The sequence below is a fragment of the Elephantulus edwardii genome, unplaced genomic scaffold (assembly GCF_000299155.1).
Source record: "Elephantulus edwardii isolate Elephantulus edwardi_28Jun2011 unplaced genomic scaffold, EleEdw1.0 scaffold00041, whole genome shotgun sequence".
Taxonomy (NCBI): domain Eukaryota; kingdom Metazoa; phylum Chordata; class Mammalia; order Macroscelidea; family Macroscelididae; genus Elephantulus; species Elephantulus edwardii.
Window position 1 is genome coordinate 2,860,150 of NW_006399791.1, and position 17,583 is coordinate 2,877,732.

The 17,583-nt window shown below is 41.0% G+C and overlaps 1 protein-coding gene and 1 pseudogene across 2 annotated transcripts in view; both read right to left on the minus strand.

The window, feature by feature from the left end:
• EFTUD1 (elongation factor Tu GTP binding domain containing 1) overlaps positions 1-17,583 on the minus strand; it is a 231,874-nt gene that overhangs the window by 38,659 nt on the left and 175,632 nt on the right. For both annotated transcript variants that reach the window (XM_006885125.1, XM_006885124.1), the window contains 2 exons: positions 14,534-14,665; positions 8,858-9,005 (listed from right to left, as the gene is read on the minus strand). In XM_006885125.1, coding sequence (XP_006885187.1) covers positions 8,858-9,005; positions 14,534-14,665 — 280 coding nt within the window. The remainder of the gene's footprint in view (positions 1-8,857; positions 9,006-14,533; positions 14,666-17,583) is intronic.
• LOC102856560 lies at positions 12,628-13,279 on the minus strand (annotated as a pseudogene).

A 17,583-nucleotide genomic window follows, 5' to 3' on the forward strand; every position in this document is an offset into this window, starting at 1 on the left:
GCTTCAGGTCCTCCTCAGTTTCAGCAAGCAGGGTTGTGTCATCTACATAACGCAGGTTGTTGATGATTCTTCCACCAATCCTGATGCCACATTCCTCTTTGCATAGCCCAGCATCTCGGATGATCTGTTCTGCATACAGATTGAAAAGGTATGGAGACAGAATAAATCCCTGACGAACCCTCTTCTTGATTTTGAACCATGTAGTGTCTCCTTGCTCTGTTCTGACAACTGCCTCTTGGTCCAAGTATTTGTTGCTTATCAGGCCACCAACTAACTACTCATATGCAACTTCAAGGTGAAGCTGAGGAAAATTGAATCAAGTCCACAGGAACCAAAATTTGACCTTGAGTTTATTCCACCTGAATTTCAAAACCATCTCAGGAACAGGTTAGATGCCTGAAGACCAGACGATCTGTGAGAGGACATCAAGAATATCATCTAGGAAGAATGCAAAAGGTCATTTACAAAGACAGAGGAGGAAGAAAAGATCAAGATGGATGTGAGAAGAAATTGCAAATATTGCACTGGAGCAACAAGAAGCCAAAACAAAGGCAAGAAATAAAGATATTAAAGAGTTGAACAGTAGATTCCACAGGGCAGCATAGGAAGACAAAGTAAAATATTACAGTGAAATGTGCAAGGAGCTGGAGTCAGAGAATCAAAAGGGCCAAACTCGCTCAGTATTTCTTAAGCTCAAGGATCTGAAGAACAAATCCAAACGGCGAGTTGCAGTACTTAAGGATGCTTTGGGCAGACTGCCAGAAGTCCAGGCTGGGTTTAGAAGGGGTCGCGGTACTGGGGATATTGTAGCCGATGTTAGATGGATCTTAGCTGAAAGCAGAGAATACCAGAAAAATGTCTACCTGTGTTTCATTGATTATGTAAAGGCATTTGACTGCATGGATCATAACAAACTGTGGCTGACTCTGAGAAGAATGGGAATCCCAGAACATTTAATTGTGCTAATGCGAAACTTATACTTGGACCAAGAGGCAGTCGTCAGAACAGAGCAGGGTAACACTGCCTGGGTCAAAATTGGGAAGGGTGTGTGCCAGGGATGTGTCCTATCTCCATACCTTTTCAACATGTATGCAGAGCAGATTATCCGAGAGGCTGGGCTCTATGAGACACGTGGCGTGAGGATTGGTAGACGATCTATCAACAATCTGCATTATGCAGATGACACAAACCTTGCTCGCTGAAAGTGAGGAGAACCTCATGCACTTAATGCAGAGGGTCAAGGACTGCAGCCTTCAGTATGGACTGAGGCTCAATGTCAAGAAGACAAAGATTCTCACCACTGGACCAAATGGTAGCATCAGGATGGATGGCGAAGAGATTGAGATTGTTCACAGCTTCAATTTGCTCGGCTCCACAGCCAACACTCTTGGCACCAGCAGCCAGGAAATCAAAAAATGTATTGCGATGGGAACGTCTGCTGTTAGGGACCTCTCTAAAGTACTCAAGAGCAACGGTGTCTCTTGCGCCTGATACAGGCCATGGTCTTTGCTATCACTTGTTATGCATCAGAGAGCTGGACAATGACTAGGGAGGATAGAAGGAGAATTGATGCCTTTGAGCTGTGGTGCTGGAGAAGAGTATTGAAGGTACAGCGCCAGGGGGGAAGACCCTCTATGAGGTGGACTGATTCAGTGACTGGGGTAATTGGGATGGGTGTGTCAGAGGCAATGCGATTGGCACAGGATAGAGCAGGGTTTAGGGCTGTTGTACATAGGGTCGCTATGAGTCACAAACGACTCGACGGCACATAACAACAACAACAACAACAGAAAGCATTAAAAGAAGATGAAAAGAATATAAAGTCATTGTACCAAAAGGAATTGGTGGACATAGAAGAATTTCATGAAACAACATATGAGTAAGAGCCTGTAATGATGAAGGAAGAAGTTCAAACTGTTCTGAAAGAATTGGCAAAAAACAAGGCCCAGGAATTGATGGCATACTGATTGACATATTTCAACAAACAGATGTTGCCCTGGATATGCTCACCAAGTTGTGCCAATAAATCTGGAGGTCAACCACTTCGCCTACTGACTGGAAGAGATCTGCATTTGTTCCCGTTCCAAAGAAGGCAATCCGACAGAGTGTGGAAATTATCGAACAGTATCATTGATATCACACACAAGCAAGATTCTGCTGAAGATTATCCAAAAACTACTGGAACAGCAAGCACATCAACAGAGAACTGCCTGAGGTGCAGGCTGGATTTAGTGCAGGCTGGATTTAGAGGAGGCTGTGGCACTAGGAATATTATAGCTAATGTCAGATGGATCTTGGCTGAAAGCAGAAAGTGCCAGAGGAATGTCTATTTGGGTTCCATTGACTATGCAAAGGCGTCTGACTGTGTGGATCACAACAAACTGTGGCTGACTCTGAGAAGAACGGGAATCCCAGAACACTTGATTGTGCTTATGTGAAATTTATACTTGGCCCAGGAGGCAGTCGTCAGAACAGAGCAGGGAAACACTGCATGGTTCAAAATTGGGAAAGGTGTGCATCAGGGATGTGTCCTGTCTCCATATCTTTTTAATCTATATGCAGAACATATTATCTGGGAGGCTGGGCTCTATGAGGAGAAATGTGGCATCAGGATTGTAGGTAGATTCATCAACAATCTGCATTTGCAGATGATACAATCCTGCTTGCTGAAACTGAGGAGGACCTAAAGTGTTTGCTATGGAGAGTCAAGGCCTGCAGCCTTTAATATGGATTGAAGCACACATCAAGAAAACAGATTCTCACCACTAGACCAATTGGCAGCATCATGATGGATGATGAAGGGATTGAGATTGTTGACAGTTTCAGTTTGCTTGGCTCTACAATCACTACTCTTGGTACCAGCAGCCAGGAAATTAAAAGATGAGTCGCTTAGGGAGTCTGCTGTCAGAGACCTCTCCAAGGCACTGAAGAGCAATGATGTCAGTCTGGAGACTAAGGTGCACCTGATACAGGCCATGGCCTTTGTAATTACTTGCTATCCATCAGAGAGCTGAACAATGATTAGGGATGATAGAAGGAGAGCCTTTGAGCTTTGGTGCTGGAGAAGAGTCCTGAATATATCATGGACTGCTAGGAGAACAAACAAGTTTTTCCTGGAGAGGGGCTGCTCCTTGGAGTCAAGGATTCTGAAGCTTTGTCTGACATACTTTGGACATGTTGCAAGGCAGGATCAGTTCTTTGAGAGGGACACCATGCTTGGGAGGGTGGAGGGACAGCACAGGAAAGGAAGACCCTCGATGAGATGGATTGATTCCGTCACTGGGGTAAGAGGGATAGGTGTGTCGGAGACAATAAGATTGGCAAGGGATACAGCAGGAGTTAGGACTGTTGTACAAAGGGTCGCTATGATTCGCAAGCAACTTAACGGCACATAACAACAGCAACAACAACGTCAAGGTATATAAATATTAAAACTTTTTGCACATTGATATAGAACTCAGTAATCTTGCTGAATTTATGCACTAATCTTTGTAAGTCCTCTACATTATTTTAAATTTTCAGTTCATCATCATAGCTATAAATATTAGTAGCTATATTTGTTCCTTCCCAATTCTCACCTGCCTAAAATCTCTACATTAAACATTACAATTTAATAGTGGGTAATTTTATTATATTAATGATCTCAAAAGAAAGGTTTCTGAAAATTTCCCAAGTAAGTACATGTTTGCTGTATTTATTCTGAAGACACTTTTATCAGATTAAGGAAATTCCCTTCTATTGCTAGCTTAAAAAAGAGTTTTGCTCATGCACAGACAGTAGATTTCACTAAATATTTATCATTCATTTATTGGGATGGCTTTTAAAACATCTTTCATTTTACATTTCCAAAGGTAGGTTTCAATAAAAATGTTTACAAATTTTAATTTCTTTGAGTTACAAGACTATAAAGGCTTTCTAGTTCTTCTTGAGTCAGGTTTTTCTAAAGAAGTTATACATTTTTTTTCCAAAGTTTATATCGGAATAAAATTATTCATGTTGTTGTTGCAGGCTGTTGAGTCAGAACCAACCATAGCTGACCCTCCGTTGGGTTTTCAGAGGCAATTAATCTCACAGGAGGAGACTGCCCATTCTTCTTCCACAGAGCTGCTGGTGGATTTGAACCATGTGCCTTTGGGATTGCCGCACAGCTTCTTGCAACTAGGCCAGCAGTGCCCAGTAGTCATAAGTTCCTAATATTCTCTTATGTTTCTCGCTCCAGAACAAGCTATTATCCAATTTGCCCTAAACTCTGGGGCCATCACTTGCATGTCCACCAGTGTGCCGTGATATGGCAGTCTGCATCCTGCTGTGATGATGAAAGTCATGCTACTAGTATTTCAAATACCACCAGGATCACTCATAGTGGATAAGTTTCAGCAGAACGTCCAGTCTAAGAAGCAAGACTGGTCATCCACTTTTGAAATAAGAGGCACTGAAGCCCCAGTGAAAACCAAAAGAACACTGTTGAATGTACAACCATAAGATGAGACCTTCTAGGTGGAAGACATGCAAATCAGACTAGGGAAGAGCTGCTCCCTCAAAGTTGAGTCTACCTTGAGATGTGGATGAAGGACTTCTATTTAACGACGTGGCAAGAAGTACAAATCTAGGAAAATGGCAAGTTTCAAAAATGAAATGGAACAAATAAAAACTGACATTATAGGCATTAGTGAATTGAGATGGACTAGTATTGGCCATTTTGAATCAATCATATGATCTACTATGCTGGGAATGGCAAAGTAGAGAAATTCATTCATCTTCATCTTTACATTCATCTTCAAAAAGAACACCTCAAGATCTAACCTTAAGTGCAATGATGTAAGTGATAGGATAGTTTCCATACAAATACAAGAAATACCTGTTAATACAACTATTACTCAAACATACACACCAAACTTCTGCAGTCTAAAATGGCCTGAACATGCAATTAAAAGGCATTAATAATAACTGGTGACAGGAAAGCAAAATTTGGAAACAATGGAAGACTTGCATTTGTAAAATAAGGATGTAGTGACAGATTTTTGTACAATCAACAACTTACTTATTGCAAATATTTACTCCAAGGACTTGCTCCTCCTGACACATGCTCAAAGTATGTGAGATGCAGTTTCACCATCCATCTTTGCCTCTACAGAACATTCTGGCTACATTTCCCTCAAGACAGATTTGTTTGTTCTTTTGGCAAGTCCATCTGATATTTATATTCTGTGCCAGGACAGTAATTTAAAGGCATCTATTCTTTAGTCTTCTCTATTCATTGCTCAATGTCTCCATGTAAAGAGATGGTGGGAGAGCTCAACATCATGAGTCAAAACAATGCCAGGAGTTGACTTTGGAACAGACCATAAATTATTCATAAGCAAATAAAAATTAAAATTGAAGAAAATTCAAACAAGTCCGTAAGAGTTAAAATATGACCCCAAGTTTATCCCAAATGAATTTAAAAGCTATCTCAAGAAGAGACTTTACTGGCTGAACACTAATGACTCAAAACCAGATGAATCATGGGATGTTGTCAATGTCATCACTTGTGAAGACAGCAAAAGGTTATTACAGACAAAGAGAAGAAAGACCAAAATGGTGTCAAGGGAGACCCTAAAACTTGCACAGAAAAGAGAGCAGTAAAAACAAAGGGAAGAAATGCTGAAGTAAGAGAGATGAACAGAAGATTTCAGATGGCAACTTGAAAAGGTAAGAGATGGAATTAGAAAAGCAGATGGGAAGAACATATTGAACATTTCTCAAACTGATCCTTACCAGGATACTTTTCAATTGCTTCCTATGCATCTGAAAGTTGGATAATGAAGGATGACAGAAGAACTGATGCCTTTTAACTGTGGTGTTGGAAAGAGTACTGACTAGACTGTCAAAATAACCAACAAGTTGGTCTAGGAGCAAGTGCAACCAAGGTGCTTCCTAAAAGTGAGGATGATGAAACTTCATCTCATATACTTTGGGTCTACCTTCAGGAAGGTGTCCCAGACACCATGCTGGGAAAGGCAGAGGATCAAAAAAAGGGAGGAAGACCCTCAATAAGATGGATTCAGTAGGTTCAAACAAGGCAGAGATCACAAGAATGGTGCAAGGTAGGGCAAGGTTCAGATCAGCTGTTCATAAGGTTGTGTGGGTTGTAGCAGACTCAGTGGCACCTAAGAACGGAAAGTACAGAAGGAGCCTTGTAGCACAATCGTTAAGAATGTGGCTGCTGACTGAAAGGTCAGTAGTCTGAACCCATCGGGAACTCCATGGGAGAAAAGACTTGACAATTTGCTTCCCTAAAGAATAGATCCCCAAAAGTTACTGCCATTATGTTGGTTTTGATTCATGCTGACCTTCCATTGTGTCTGTGATACTGTAAAGCTTCATGAGAGGAGACTTTATCTTTCTTCTGCAGAGCAACTAGGACATTAGAACTGCTGACCTGATGCTGAGGTCAACACTGTGTTAAGTTAGCAGCCCACCATGCTATGCCTACAGATGACAGGCTAGAAAACAGTATGGGTCAGCTCTACTATGAGATATGGGGTCAAAAATCAACTTAATGAATCAACAGTCAGAATCAATGTAACAGCACAGAACAACAGCAAGTAAGCAAAGTGGACAAAGGCTGGTGATTCAAGTGCATCACAAAATAGGCCTGGAATGTTACTGAAAGGCACCTCTGTACACATACGTCATGAGTCAGAACCAACACCAACAAAGTAAGCACAGAAAAGAAAATTAACAATAAAAACTCATTTGTCTTCCAAATTGACAACATGAACTTTGGAAAAGAGGTAAGTTCAGATGCAAAAATCTACTTCCACAGCCCTGAAACAAGAACTAGAGGGTGCCTGGTCACCACTGCTGACCACTCTAAAGGAGGTCATGGTAGAAGATCCTCCACAAGAGTGGGGTGGGGGATGTGGAACAACATTTTAGAACATAGGGCGCTCTGGTGGCCTACTGGCAAGAAGCTGTGCTGCAATCCTGAAGGCACACAGTTCGAATCCACCAGCTGCTCTGCTGGAGAAGGAGGGGCAATCTCCTCCTGTGCCAGTCAGATTAGATCTGACAGTACACAACAAGGAGGAAAAAAAATTAGAACATAAAAAAGGCCTGACTTACTGGTCAGACAGAGACTAGTGAATCCCTGAGGCTATGGAGGACAAAACAAAGAAAAGAACCTGACAAGATGGACTGACATGGTGACTAACATAGCGATTCAAGCATATCAGAGATGCTAAGGCTGGCACAGGAAAGGGCAAGGTCCCGATTTGTTGCTCATATGATCACTATGAGTTGTAGCTGACTCGATGGCCCCTAACAATAACATGGTCCTTAACTTACCCTGCAGCCTGGAATAAAACTCACTCCACTGCTCAACTTCCTTCCAGTCCAACAAGGCAGGCCTAGACCTACAAGGTGACTAATAACACTAGCGAGGCCTGTACGTCTTAGAATAACCAAACATGTAAGGTCAAAACAGCAGTATTTGCCCAAGGACATAAAGCACTGAATGCAGGAAAGGATAGGATGGAAGGATTAATAGAAATAAAATTATGGGCAAGAAGTAGGAATAGTGAGATTGCACTGAGGATATGGTAAATAATGTTCTAAAACATGATTTGTATAACTAGTTGAACGAAAACCAATTCATTTTTATAAACTTCCGCTCAAATCACAATGTTGTTGTGTACTATCAAGTTGGAATCAACCCATCCATAGCTGACCCTCCAGTGGGCTTTCAGAGGCACTAAATCACATGTGAGGAGATTGGCCATCCTTCCGCTGAGCGGCTGCTGGCCTTGAACCAATACACAGTAATAAAAACAAATCTTTATTGATAGCTACAGTGTAAACTGGAACAGGCTTTCTTGGTGATCATATGTATCTTGTGCCAGAAACTGGAGTTCTGGTGCTAGAGTGTGTACCAGTCTGCACTGTGAACTAAAAGGTTCTAATCCACCAGCAGCTCCTCAGGAGCAAAATGGGTAGTTTTCTTCCATTAAGATTTTACAGCCACAGAAAGCTGATGAAGGGCTGCTGTGAGTTTGAGAAAATGATGGCAGTGTATAGCACATAAATCAGCAATAGTATCTCTCTAAGTTTATAGTAACTAAATAATCAGTTAAATATAGACATCTGTGTAAATTTGAGTATGCATAAAACAGGGGATTTATAAGCCTAAATGTAAAGGTAGTTACTGAAGCACGCTGACTGATTCTTTTTATTCTGTTTCTTCCTAATTGCTATAATAAGCATATATTACCTTTGGAATATAAGGGTAGTCTATTTTGTGACTTAATATTTTACCTTTCTGGAAACAAATATTTACAGACAGTTTGCATTATGGAGGATTATGGAGACTTCTGTCTCTCTTATCCATTTCAGTCTAAATTTTTAAGATAAACTTCTGTTTTGTTGTGCTGACATGCTGTATGTTGTACAAAGCCTTAAAGTAGAATACATGTGAAAAGATTTCTGACTCAAAACAAAAATGCAAAAATATTTAAGTACAGGAACTGAATGTCATTTGTCAGTTATTATAAATCGTTATATTTGCAATCTAAGAATAGTTCATGTATGAAGTGAGATAAGTCAGTCTAAATTCAACTAGGGAGCGCTGGTGGCCTAGTGGCAAGGAGCTGTGCTGCAATCTCAAAGGCACTTGTTCAAATCAACCATCTGGTTGGTGGAAGAATGATAGGCAATCTGCTCCCATGCAATTTACTGCCTCTGAAAACCCTCTGGAGGGTCCTCTATGGTTCAGTTCTGACATGAACAACAACAACAAATTCAACTAGGAAAATAACTCTAGAACACCCCATTAATTTTTGGACCCATCATGTCCCCATCTCTTTCATTATCACCTAACCTTTCCTTCAAGTCATCCAGGCATCTCTGAAGGTGGACTTCCCCTGCTGTGACTAGAACGTGTTCTCCTGTTTCCTGAATTAAGATCTGGACACAGGGATCAGCCTGGTTTAACAGCTTCATTCCTTTGACAAGCTGGGGCATTTCACCTAGGTGAGAAAAGGAAATATTGATTAAATATAAGAAATATAGCCTAGGATAAGATCTATGGCCACCCAAAAGAAAAGCACAATGAAATAAACTCATAAAGTGATTGCTTATTTTTCATTCACAAAATGCAGACACCAAATGTGTGGAAAACCATCTTCTAATGATTTATGTGTATAGATGTTGCTGTTATGTGCCATCCAGTCACTTGCGACCCATAGTGACTCTATGTACAGCAGCTCTGAACCCTGTCCTGTCTCACTGATTTCGACACAACAACCCCCATTGCCCCAGTTACTGTATCAATCCATCTAATCCAGGTCTTCCTCTCCTGCACTGTCCCTCCACCCTTCTGAGCATGATATCCTTCTCCAAGGACCAGTCTCTCCTGCACACTTAGATGTGTACAGATAACGAAATACTTACAGTTTATCACCTCTTCAAATAGAAGTGACTGTGATTACATATGTACATTTCTAAAAGTATAACAGAGCTCTTCCACAAACAGCAAAAGTATAAGCAAAAAAAGCATTTACTATAGTAGTCAATAAAAAGAAACAATATCAAGAGTTTCACATTTGAAATAATCAACTGTAAAACTGATTGTCAGAACTGTAGGTTTTAGAACAAACCTGTCCTTTGGGTGAGTCAGACTTCTAACACACTAACTAGAAGCTTTATCCAGTTAGCTATAGTTCTTTCACATTGCAGTCTGCTTCTGCTTTTAGCATATAATTGTTTTTTCTTCACAGTTCATGGGAATTGGGGGTATGGGTGGGGCTCTGATCAACAGCCTGGCCTTAGTACTTTTCTCCAATTCCTATTATTGAGCTGCTACCACTGCTCACTCAAGCAGGCCACAGGAAACCTGCCATTTGTCTGTCTTGGCACTGAAGGAAGTTTTCCTAGCATTGTTTCCATCTTTGTTAGAAGGAAGGACTCAGTCATTCTTCTAGTGCTTTCCTCTCAGCATGCCAAACCACCGAACTCCTAAGAGCTCTCTGTCATGAACTGGTCTTGAATGAGTTATGCAATACCATTGGGTGCAGGAAGAAAATACTACAATTTCCATAGCCTTGATTTTTCTTGGATAAAATAAATAAAGCTTTTCTAATACTCTTCAGAGTTCTAACAATGTGTCAGACAAGTGCATGAATTCAGTAACTCCAAGGAAGGTATGAATATTATTTCATAGGTGAAGAGCGAGCTGGTAAAGAAAAGCTAAAGGATTAGTGCTCTCGCTCAGAGTTTCTACAGAACAGTGTGGTTTTGAAGCTAGCCAGCCACAGGGTCCACACCCTCCATGGGTGGTGGGTGCATCACCATCTATCAGATGCGTGGACGGGAGTGGGATTCCACCGCACACAGTGGTTCAAAGAGGCATCCTTATTTGTCAGTTTGCTTTCAGCACACTACAGTTTTGCTTTGCCTAGTTAAACGGATTTACAGATAGTATCTAGTGTTAACCAACTTAAATCTTTACAGAATGTGAAACATGGCTTAAAAGGATCCCAGCAAAGAGACCACAGATTGAAGATAACATTAATAACACAAGCATAAGGGAACAGTTAGAAAAAAGAGTAAGGCTTTTTGTCAGCTCTCCATCAGCCAAATTAGAAAGCAAACAACAGCAGTCACTGGTATGGGAACCTAGCAGACACTCTACTCTAAAAACAAACAAATGAACACACAGGGATAGTTTAACAGCAAGCAACAAAGAAACTCTTTTGCAAAGACCCCTTGGAACCTGAAGACATTTAGAAATGAGTTCTTTGTAAATGTTTCTATTGCTACCCATTTGGCTACCCTAAACAACATACCCACATTTCATCTATACACCAAATCCATGGCTGTCCAGAGCAGAACATCAAAGTCCCCCACCCACAATGACCTTCACAGGACACAGCAGAACTGCCCCATAGAGTTTTCAGGCTATAAATCTTTACAGAAGCTGATAGCCACATATTTCTCCTGAGGAGCAACTGCTGTTGTGTGCCACTGAGTCAGAATCAACTCACAGCTGACCCACTAGCAGATTTTCAGAGGCAGTAAATCTCATGAGAGTCTGCTCATCCTTCTCCCACACAGCAGCGAGTGGATTTGAACCTCATGCCTTTGGGATTGCAGGACAGCTTCTTACCATAATCTACCAGAGCACCCTCTGAGAAGCGGCCAGTGGATAAGAACTGCTGACCTTTTTAGTTAGCAGCTGAGTGTTTTAACCACTTTACTACATCTATAAAACTTCTCAAAATTTGGAAGTTTCCTTTCCTAATCCTATTTTAAAAGTCTCCATATGAATTAATTGTTAAAAATTTAAAATTCAGCATATTCTGAAAGCAAGTTTTTTAAGAAAGAAAAACCTCCAAACTATAGTTGCTATAAAGTTGATTCTGATTTCAGGAAACGTCGTGTGCTGTAGAATAGAACTCCACAGGATTTTCAGAGCTGTGACTTTTTGGGAACAAAAAGACCTTCCTACAGTCCTTTCTTCCAAAGTGGCAATAAACTGTTTTGAACCGACAATCTTTTGGTTAGTCCCTGAATGTTTAACCTTTTGTACCACCCAGGGAATTCACAACATCCTCTAATGTACACTGCATCGAGTCAATGCTGAATGAAGTAGATAAAAGATTATCTACATTTTTCATAAAAATTTTTGTATAACTAGTAAATGGGATTCTAAGATGGATAACAATATTTTTTGCAAAGGCATCAAATGATGTTTTCCTTCACTGTGGTCTGTAGGCTTGCATGGCACCTTTCCTAGGGATGTGAACGATTAAAATCAAATGTCAGAAGAAAGCGACAAATAGACCTTTGAGGAACTGTATCACAAAGTGTTACACTAAGATAGCAAAAATTACTCCTCACTTTCTGACACTCACTCTCCTGTGCAGTTCCCTCCTCCAGGGAACCTGGGCTGTTTTCATGGCTAGATTACCAGGGCATTGTAGCTTCTACCTTCCTGCCTTGAGCTGCTTGCTGAGGCCAACCACCTCAGTAGTGCTATGCAGCAGGGCCCACAAGCAGCCATGCTGGGGGGCCTCCATTGGAGGCACAGAGGTCTACAGTAAACACCGATGGAAAAATCACCCCAAAGTCAGACTAACTCTTCAGATGAACAAAATTTGGTTCACAAATGACTGCAACTGTATGATACCCCAAGTTAAACTTTCCCCAAATCCCTAGTCAAGGATATTGATTTCAGCTACCAAGTTCTGCAGTAATTTTAATGTAGCATTAGCCACTGTGGTCAAGTCAGTTCCAACCAGCCAACTGGTTTCTGAGGCTATAAATCTTTGCAGGAGAAGATTGTCCGTCTTTCTTCCATGGAATAACTGGTGGATTTGAACCACTGACCTTTTGGTTAGCAGTATGACATGTTTTACACTATGCCACCAGAACTCCTTATGTACCACTATTGTTATGTGCCATCAAGTTGCCTGTGACTCGTAGTGATCCTATGTAGACAACGAAATAGAATTATAATCATGATCATAAATATATCAACTATATATTTTATCAGATAAAATATTTTGAAAATAGTTATTTCATTTTGCCTAATTTTTTAAAAATGCTTTCCTCTTTTTTCCTTCTCTATCCTCTTAATACACACTTTTTTTAGTAAGGGAAATACCATGATGTGGCTCTAGCCAGGTCTCTGTAGACATGATCCTGGGCCCTGCTATTGAAACCACTGTAGAATCAAGAGTGGAAACTGTCGTAGTTTGTGGTCTGGGCACGGTAGCAGGCTCGTGGGAAACCTGGTCTGTCGTGTGGATGCTTGGTCTATTGGTTCGTTTTGGGATCACCTTTACTTGTCTTCCTCTAAAAATGGACTCCTCTAAGGCCAAGGAGGTCCTCTCTGACTTTGAGAAGTTTATATATACAAACCCTTTGGGATGGCTACTGGACTTATCACAAAGGATGGTAACATGATTGACTGACCCATGGCCATGCAAGTGTGCTTTTAGTTCTTCTGTTGCTGCACCATAGTCTACACTGCCAACACAGATTGACTGGGCTTCACCTTCCATCTTCTCAACAGACGTGATCATTGGGCCAAGCACTGCCTGGAGATGGACTCATATTCATCTGCTTCACTACAGCGCTCTGTAATTCCCTGAGCTTTTCAGCTTCTTCCTCCATCTCCCTAACTCAAGCTTTGATCACTTCCAGCACCAGGGCCTCAATGGCACCATCCCACAGGTCACCCTCGACCAGCTGACTCCTTCTCCTCCTCCTGGCTTCCAGGGCCTCCTGAATCAGGCCCAGGGCCCAGAACCCCTGTCATTTTGCCTCATTTTTAAAAATAATTTCTACTTTCACAGGCTTCATAACATCTAAGAAGCATTACCACAAGAGTTCATATGTATATATTACAATGTTGGTGGGATTGTAAAATGGTACAACCACTCTGGAAGGCAATTTGGCATTTTCTCAAAAAGCTGAACACAGAAATTCCCCATGACTCAGCTATTCCACTGCTTGGAATATACCCTGAGAAAATGAGAACTGAGGCTCAGAGACTTGTACACTAATGTTCACAGCAGCATTATTCACCACAGCAAGAACATGGAAACAATCCAAATGCCCAACTACAAGGAATGCATTGAGAAATTATGGTACATTCTACAATCGAATACGATGCAGCACACAGGAGCAATGATTTTATAAATTATTACCTAACTTGGGAGGGACTGAAGGGCATTATGCTAAGTGAACTAAGTCTCATAAGGACAAATACTGCACAGGACCATTATTGCAGAGCATGTATGAGGATCAAGGGGGGAGGCTTAAACTTAGGGTTGCACAATTTGATGGGTGGAGGAAGGGATTGGTAAAGGAAAGGGAGAAGGTCTGGTGTGAGAAGCAATGTGTATGAACTTTATGAACCTTGTATGTAAACCAGTATAAAAAAATAAAAACGAAAAAGTTCATCTATGTGTAGATTTAAAACATACAGAGCCACTGTGTCACTAAGTTGATTCTAGCTCACAGTGAATTTAGAGAGCAAAGTCCACCTGTCTCCTGGGTCTTACAAGGCTGCATTTTCGACAGACACAGACCACAAAGCTTTCTACAGCTGAATAGCTGGTGGGTTCAAAATGGAGACCTTTGATTATCAAGTGAAAATCATTGTGCCACTAGGTCTCTTTAAACATATATTATGGAAAGAGGATTTATAAAGACCCCCAAACCTGCAAAACTGACATAAACAAAGGAAGAAAGAAGTTGGGAAGGCAGTTAGATGACCCCTTCTCTGCCCTGAGACACTAGAGTTTCCCTGGAGAACACAGCCCCATCTCCTAGGACAGAAGCTTCCTGAGATGAGATGACCTATATGGCCTTATTGCTAGGAAGATTATGTCTATGACAAAGAAGTTTATTATGTAGAAACACACAACTTCTATTACGTAAGGCACAAAATTTATCCTGGCAAAAATAGAGGGGAATCAAATGCTAAATGCATGCAAATAACAAATAAGAAACATCATTTTGCTTTAAAAAAACAAGTTCCTCTTACTTGGGTGTTTTGGTTCCACGGCAACCCTTACAATAGGAGTGGCTTCAAAACTCAGTGGTATGAATGGCGGGCAGGATGGCAAACTGCACAGGGTGGCAGATTTCAGCACAAAGTCTTGCAGGCCTCCTATTCCTGCAGGGGAGGAAGAGTCATGGGATCAATAAAGAATGAAAATATTCTGTATCTATGCTAGAAAAGTAACAAATGCAAATGAAATACCAAAGAAGAAACATAAATAAATTCAGAGAAATAGCCCACCATACATGTCACAGTGACAAACACTTGAAGAAATCATGGGGGGAGGGGTACAGGCCCTGAAGTCAGAACTGACTCATAGCTGACCATCCAGCAAGTTTTCAGAGACTTTAGGTAACATGGGAGGAGATTGCCTGCCTTTTTCGTGTGGAGCAGCTAGTGGGTCTGAACTCAGTCAGTGGATATGCCTTAATGCTGGCAGCACAGCCTCTTGCCACCAGAGCTCAAGAAATGAGGCAGGCTTACATTGTGGGTTTTCATTTTATTTTTGTTTGTTTTAGTACACTTGGATATTATTTACTTGCTGTTTAATATATAGGACTTCTGCCCATTTTGCTTCCTAAATATACAAATCCTGCTGTGACAGCTGGGCTAATACAGATCTACTTTGGTCACAGAGCTAAACATTTCCAGACACAATTGTGTGAAAACATTGCTTATTTCTAAGTATATCTCTTACATTTTAAAAAATATATTAGTAATTTGATGAAAATGAGTCACTAGTGAAATATTCTCTCTTGCCAAATATACTTGCATATATGTAGAGTGCTAACATCTGATGTAACAAAACACCAGCCTGGTGGAGGGAAACTGAAGAAAAGACTTCTGGCACACAAAACTGGATGGTGGCTGTGGGGTTTGTTCTAGTCTTGACTACGGCGTGCAGCACCCCCCCCCTTATCCAGTACATCCAGCGTGCACCACCCTTCTAGAAGGGTGAGCTCCAACTGTAACAGAATGCTGCTACATTTTGGTGAAAATCTGCCTTCTCATTTCCAAACACTACCTTATTAGTTCATTTCTCCAAAAGTTGAAAGAAAATGTACCTTTTCCACTTTTATCAAGTGCTTTTCTACTTTTTAATTTGTTTTACTGTGTCAAAAAAACATACACACACATGCGCGCGCGCGCGCGCACACACACACACACACACACACATTACTACTACTACTACTACTACAACTACAACTACTACTACTACTATCTAGTTGGATTTTCAGAGGCTGTAAGTCACACAGGAAGAGAATGCCCATTTTTCTCCCGCACAGCAGCTTTTTTATTACAGCAGCTTTTTAATTGAACTTTCAGCTAAGAGCCCAACAGATAAGACGCTGTTCCACCAAGACTCCTTCTTATACATCTATATGTATGTATATGTTCATGTGTGTATGTATATTTCTTTTTATATAAATATATGTAAAATTTGTAATTTTAATAATTTTAAGCATACGATTCAGTGGTATTACATTTAGAATGGTGTGCAAACATCATTTAGTTTCAAAACTACATTGTTGTTGCTAAGTGCCATCAAGTTGATTACCACTTATAGCCATTCTATAGATCTGCTTATTTGGATATCTCATACAATATTTGTTCTTTAGTAGTTGACTTATTTAATTCAGTATGTATTCCATGCTTATCCATATTATAGCATATGTAAGATTTTCATTAAGTGATGATGCTGTAATTATTGAACAATATCATTAATATAATATGCAAGCAAGATTCTGCTGAAAATTATCCAAAAATGACTGGGACAGCACATCAACAAAGAACGGTCAAAAGTGCAGGCTGGGTTTAGAAGAGGTTGATGTACTAGGGATATTATAGCTAATGTCAGATGGGTCTTGGGTGAAGGCAGAGAGTACCAGAGGAATTGTCTATCTGTGTTTCGTTGACCATGAAAAGGCATTTGACTGTGTGGATCACAACAAACTATGGATAACTCTGAGAATGGTAATGCCAGAACACTTGATCATGCTTATGTAAAATCTATACTTGGACCAGGAGGCAGTTGTCAGAAGAGAGTAAGAAAACACTGCATGGGAAGGGTGTACACCAGGGATGTGTCTTATCTCCATACCTTTTCAATCTATATGTAGAACAGATCATCCTGGGGGCTGGTCTCTATCAGGAGAAATCAACCATCTACATTATGCAGATGACATAACCCTGCTTGCTAATACTGAGAAGGACCTGAACTGCTTGCTGCAGAAGGTCAAGGATTGCAGCCAAACAGATTCTCACCACTGGGCTGATTGGCAGCATCATGATAGATGATAAAGAGACTGAGACTGTAAACATCTTCAGTTTGCTTTGCTCCACAATCAACACTCTTGGTATCAGCAGCCAGGAAATGAAAAGATGAACTGCACTGGGAAAGTGCTGTCAAAGACCTCTCCAAAGTAATGAAAAACAACGATGTCAGTCTGGAGACTAAGGTGAGACTGATCTAGGCCATGGTCTTTGTAATTTCTTGCTATGCATCAGAAAGCTGAACAATGACTAGGGATGACAGAAAGAGAATCGATGTCTTTGAGCTGTGGTGCTGGAGAGGAGTACTGAATATACTATGGGCTGTGAGGAAAACGAACAATTTCATCCTATTGTTGTTGGTGTTATGTGCCGTTGAGTCGCTTGCTACTCATAGCGACCCTATTTACAATAGCCCTAAACTCTGCTCTGTCCTGTGCCAGTCGCACCGCCTCCGACACACCCATCCCACTTACCCCAACCACAGAATCAATCCACCTCATAGGGGGCCTTCCCCTTCTGTGCTGTCCCTCCACCCTACCAAGCATGATGTCCCTCTCCAAGGAGCTGTCCCTCCTTGCAACATGTCCAAAGTATGTCAGACGGAGCCTTAGAATCCTTGCCTCCAAGGAGCAGCCCGGTTTGACCCTTGCCAGGATGAAACTGTTTGTTTTCCTAGCAGTCCATGGTACCCTCAATACTCTTCTCCAGCACCACAGCTCAAAGGCATCAATTCTCCTTCTATCCTCCTTAGTCACTGT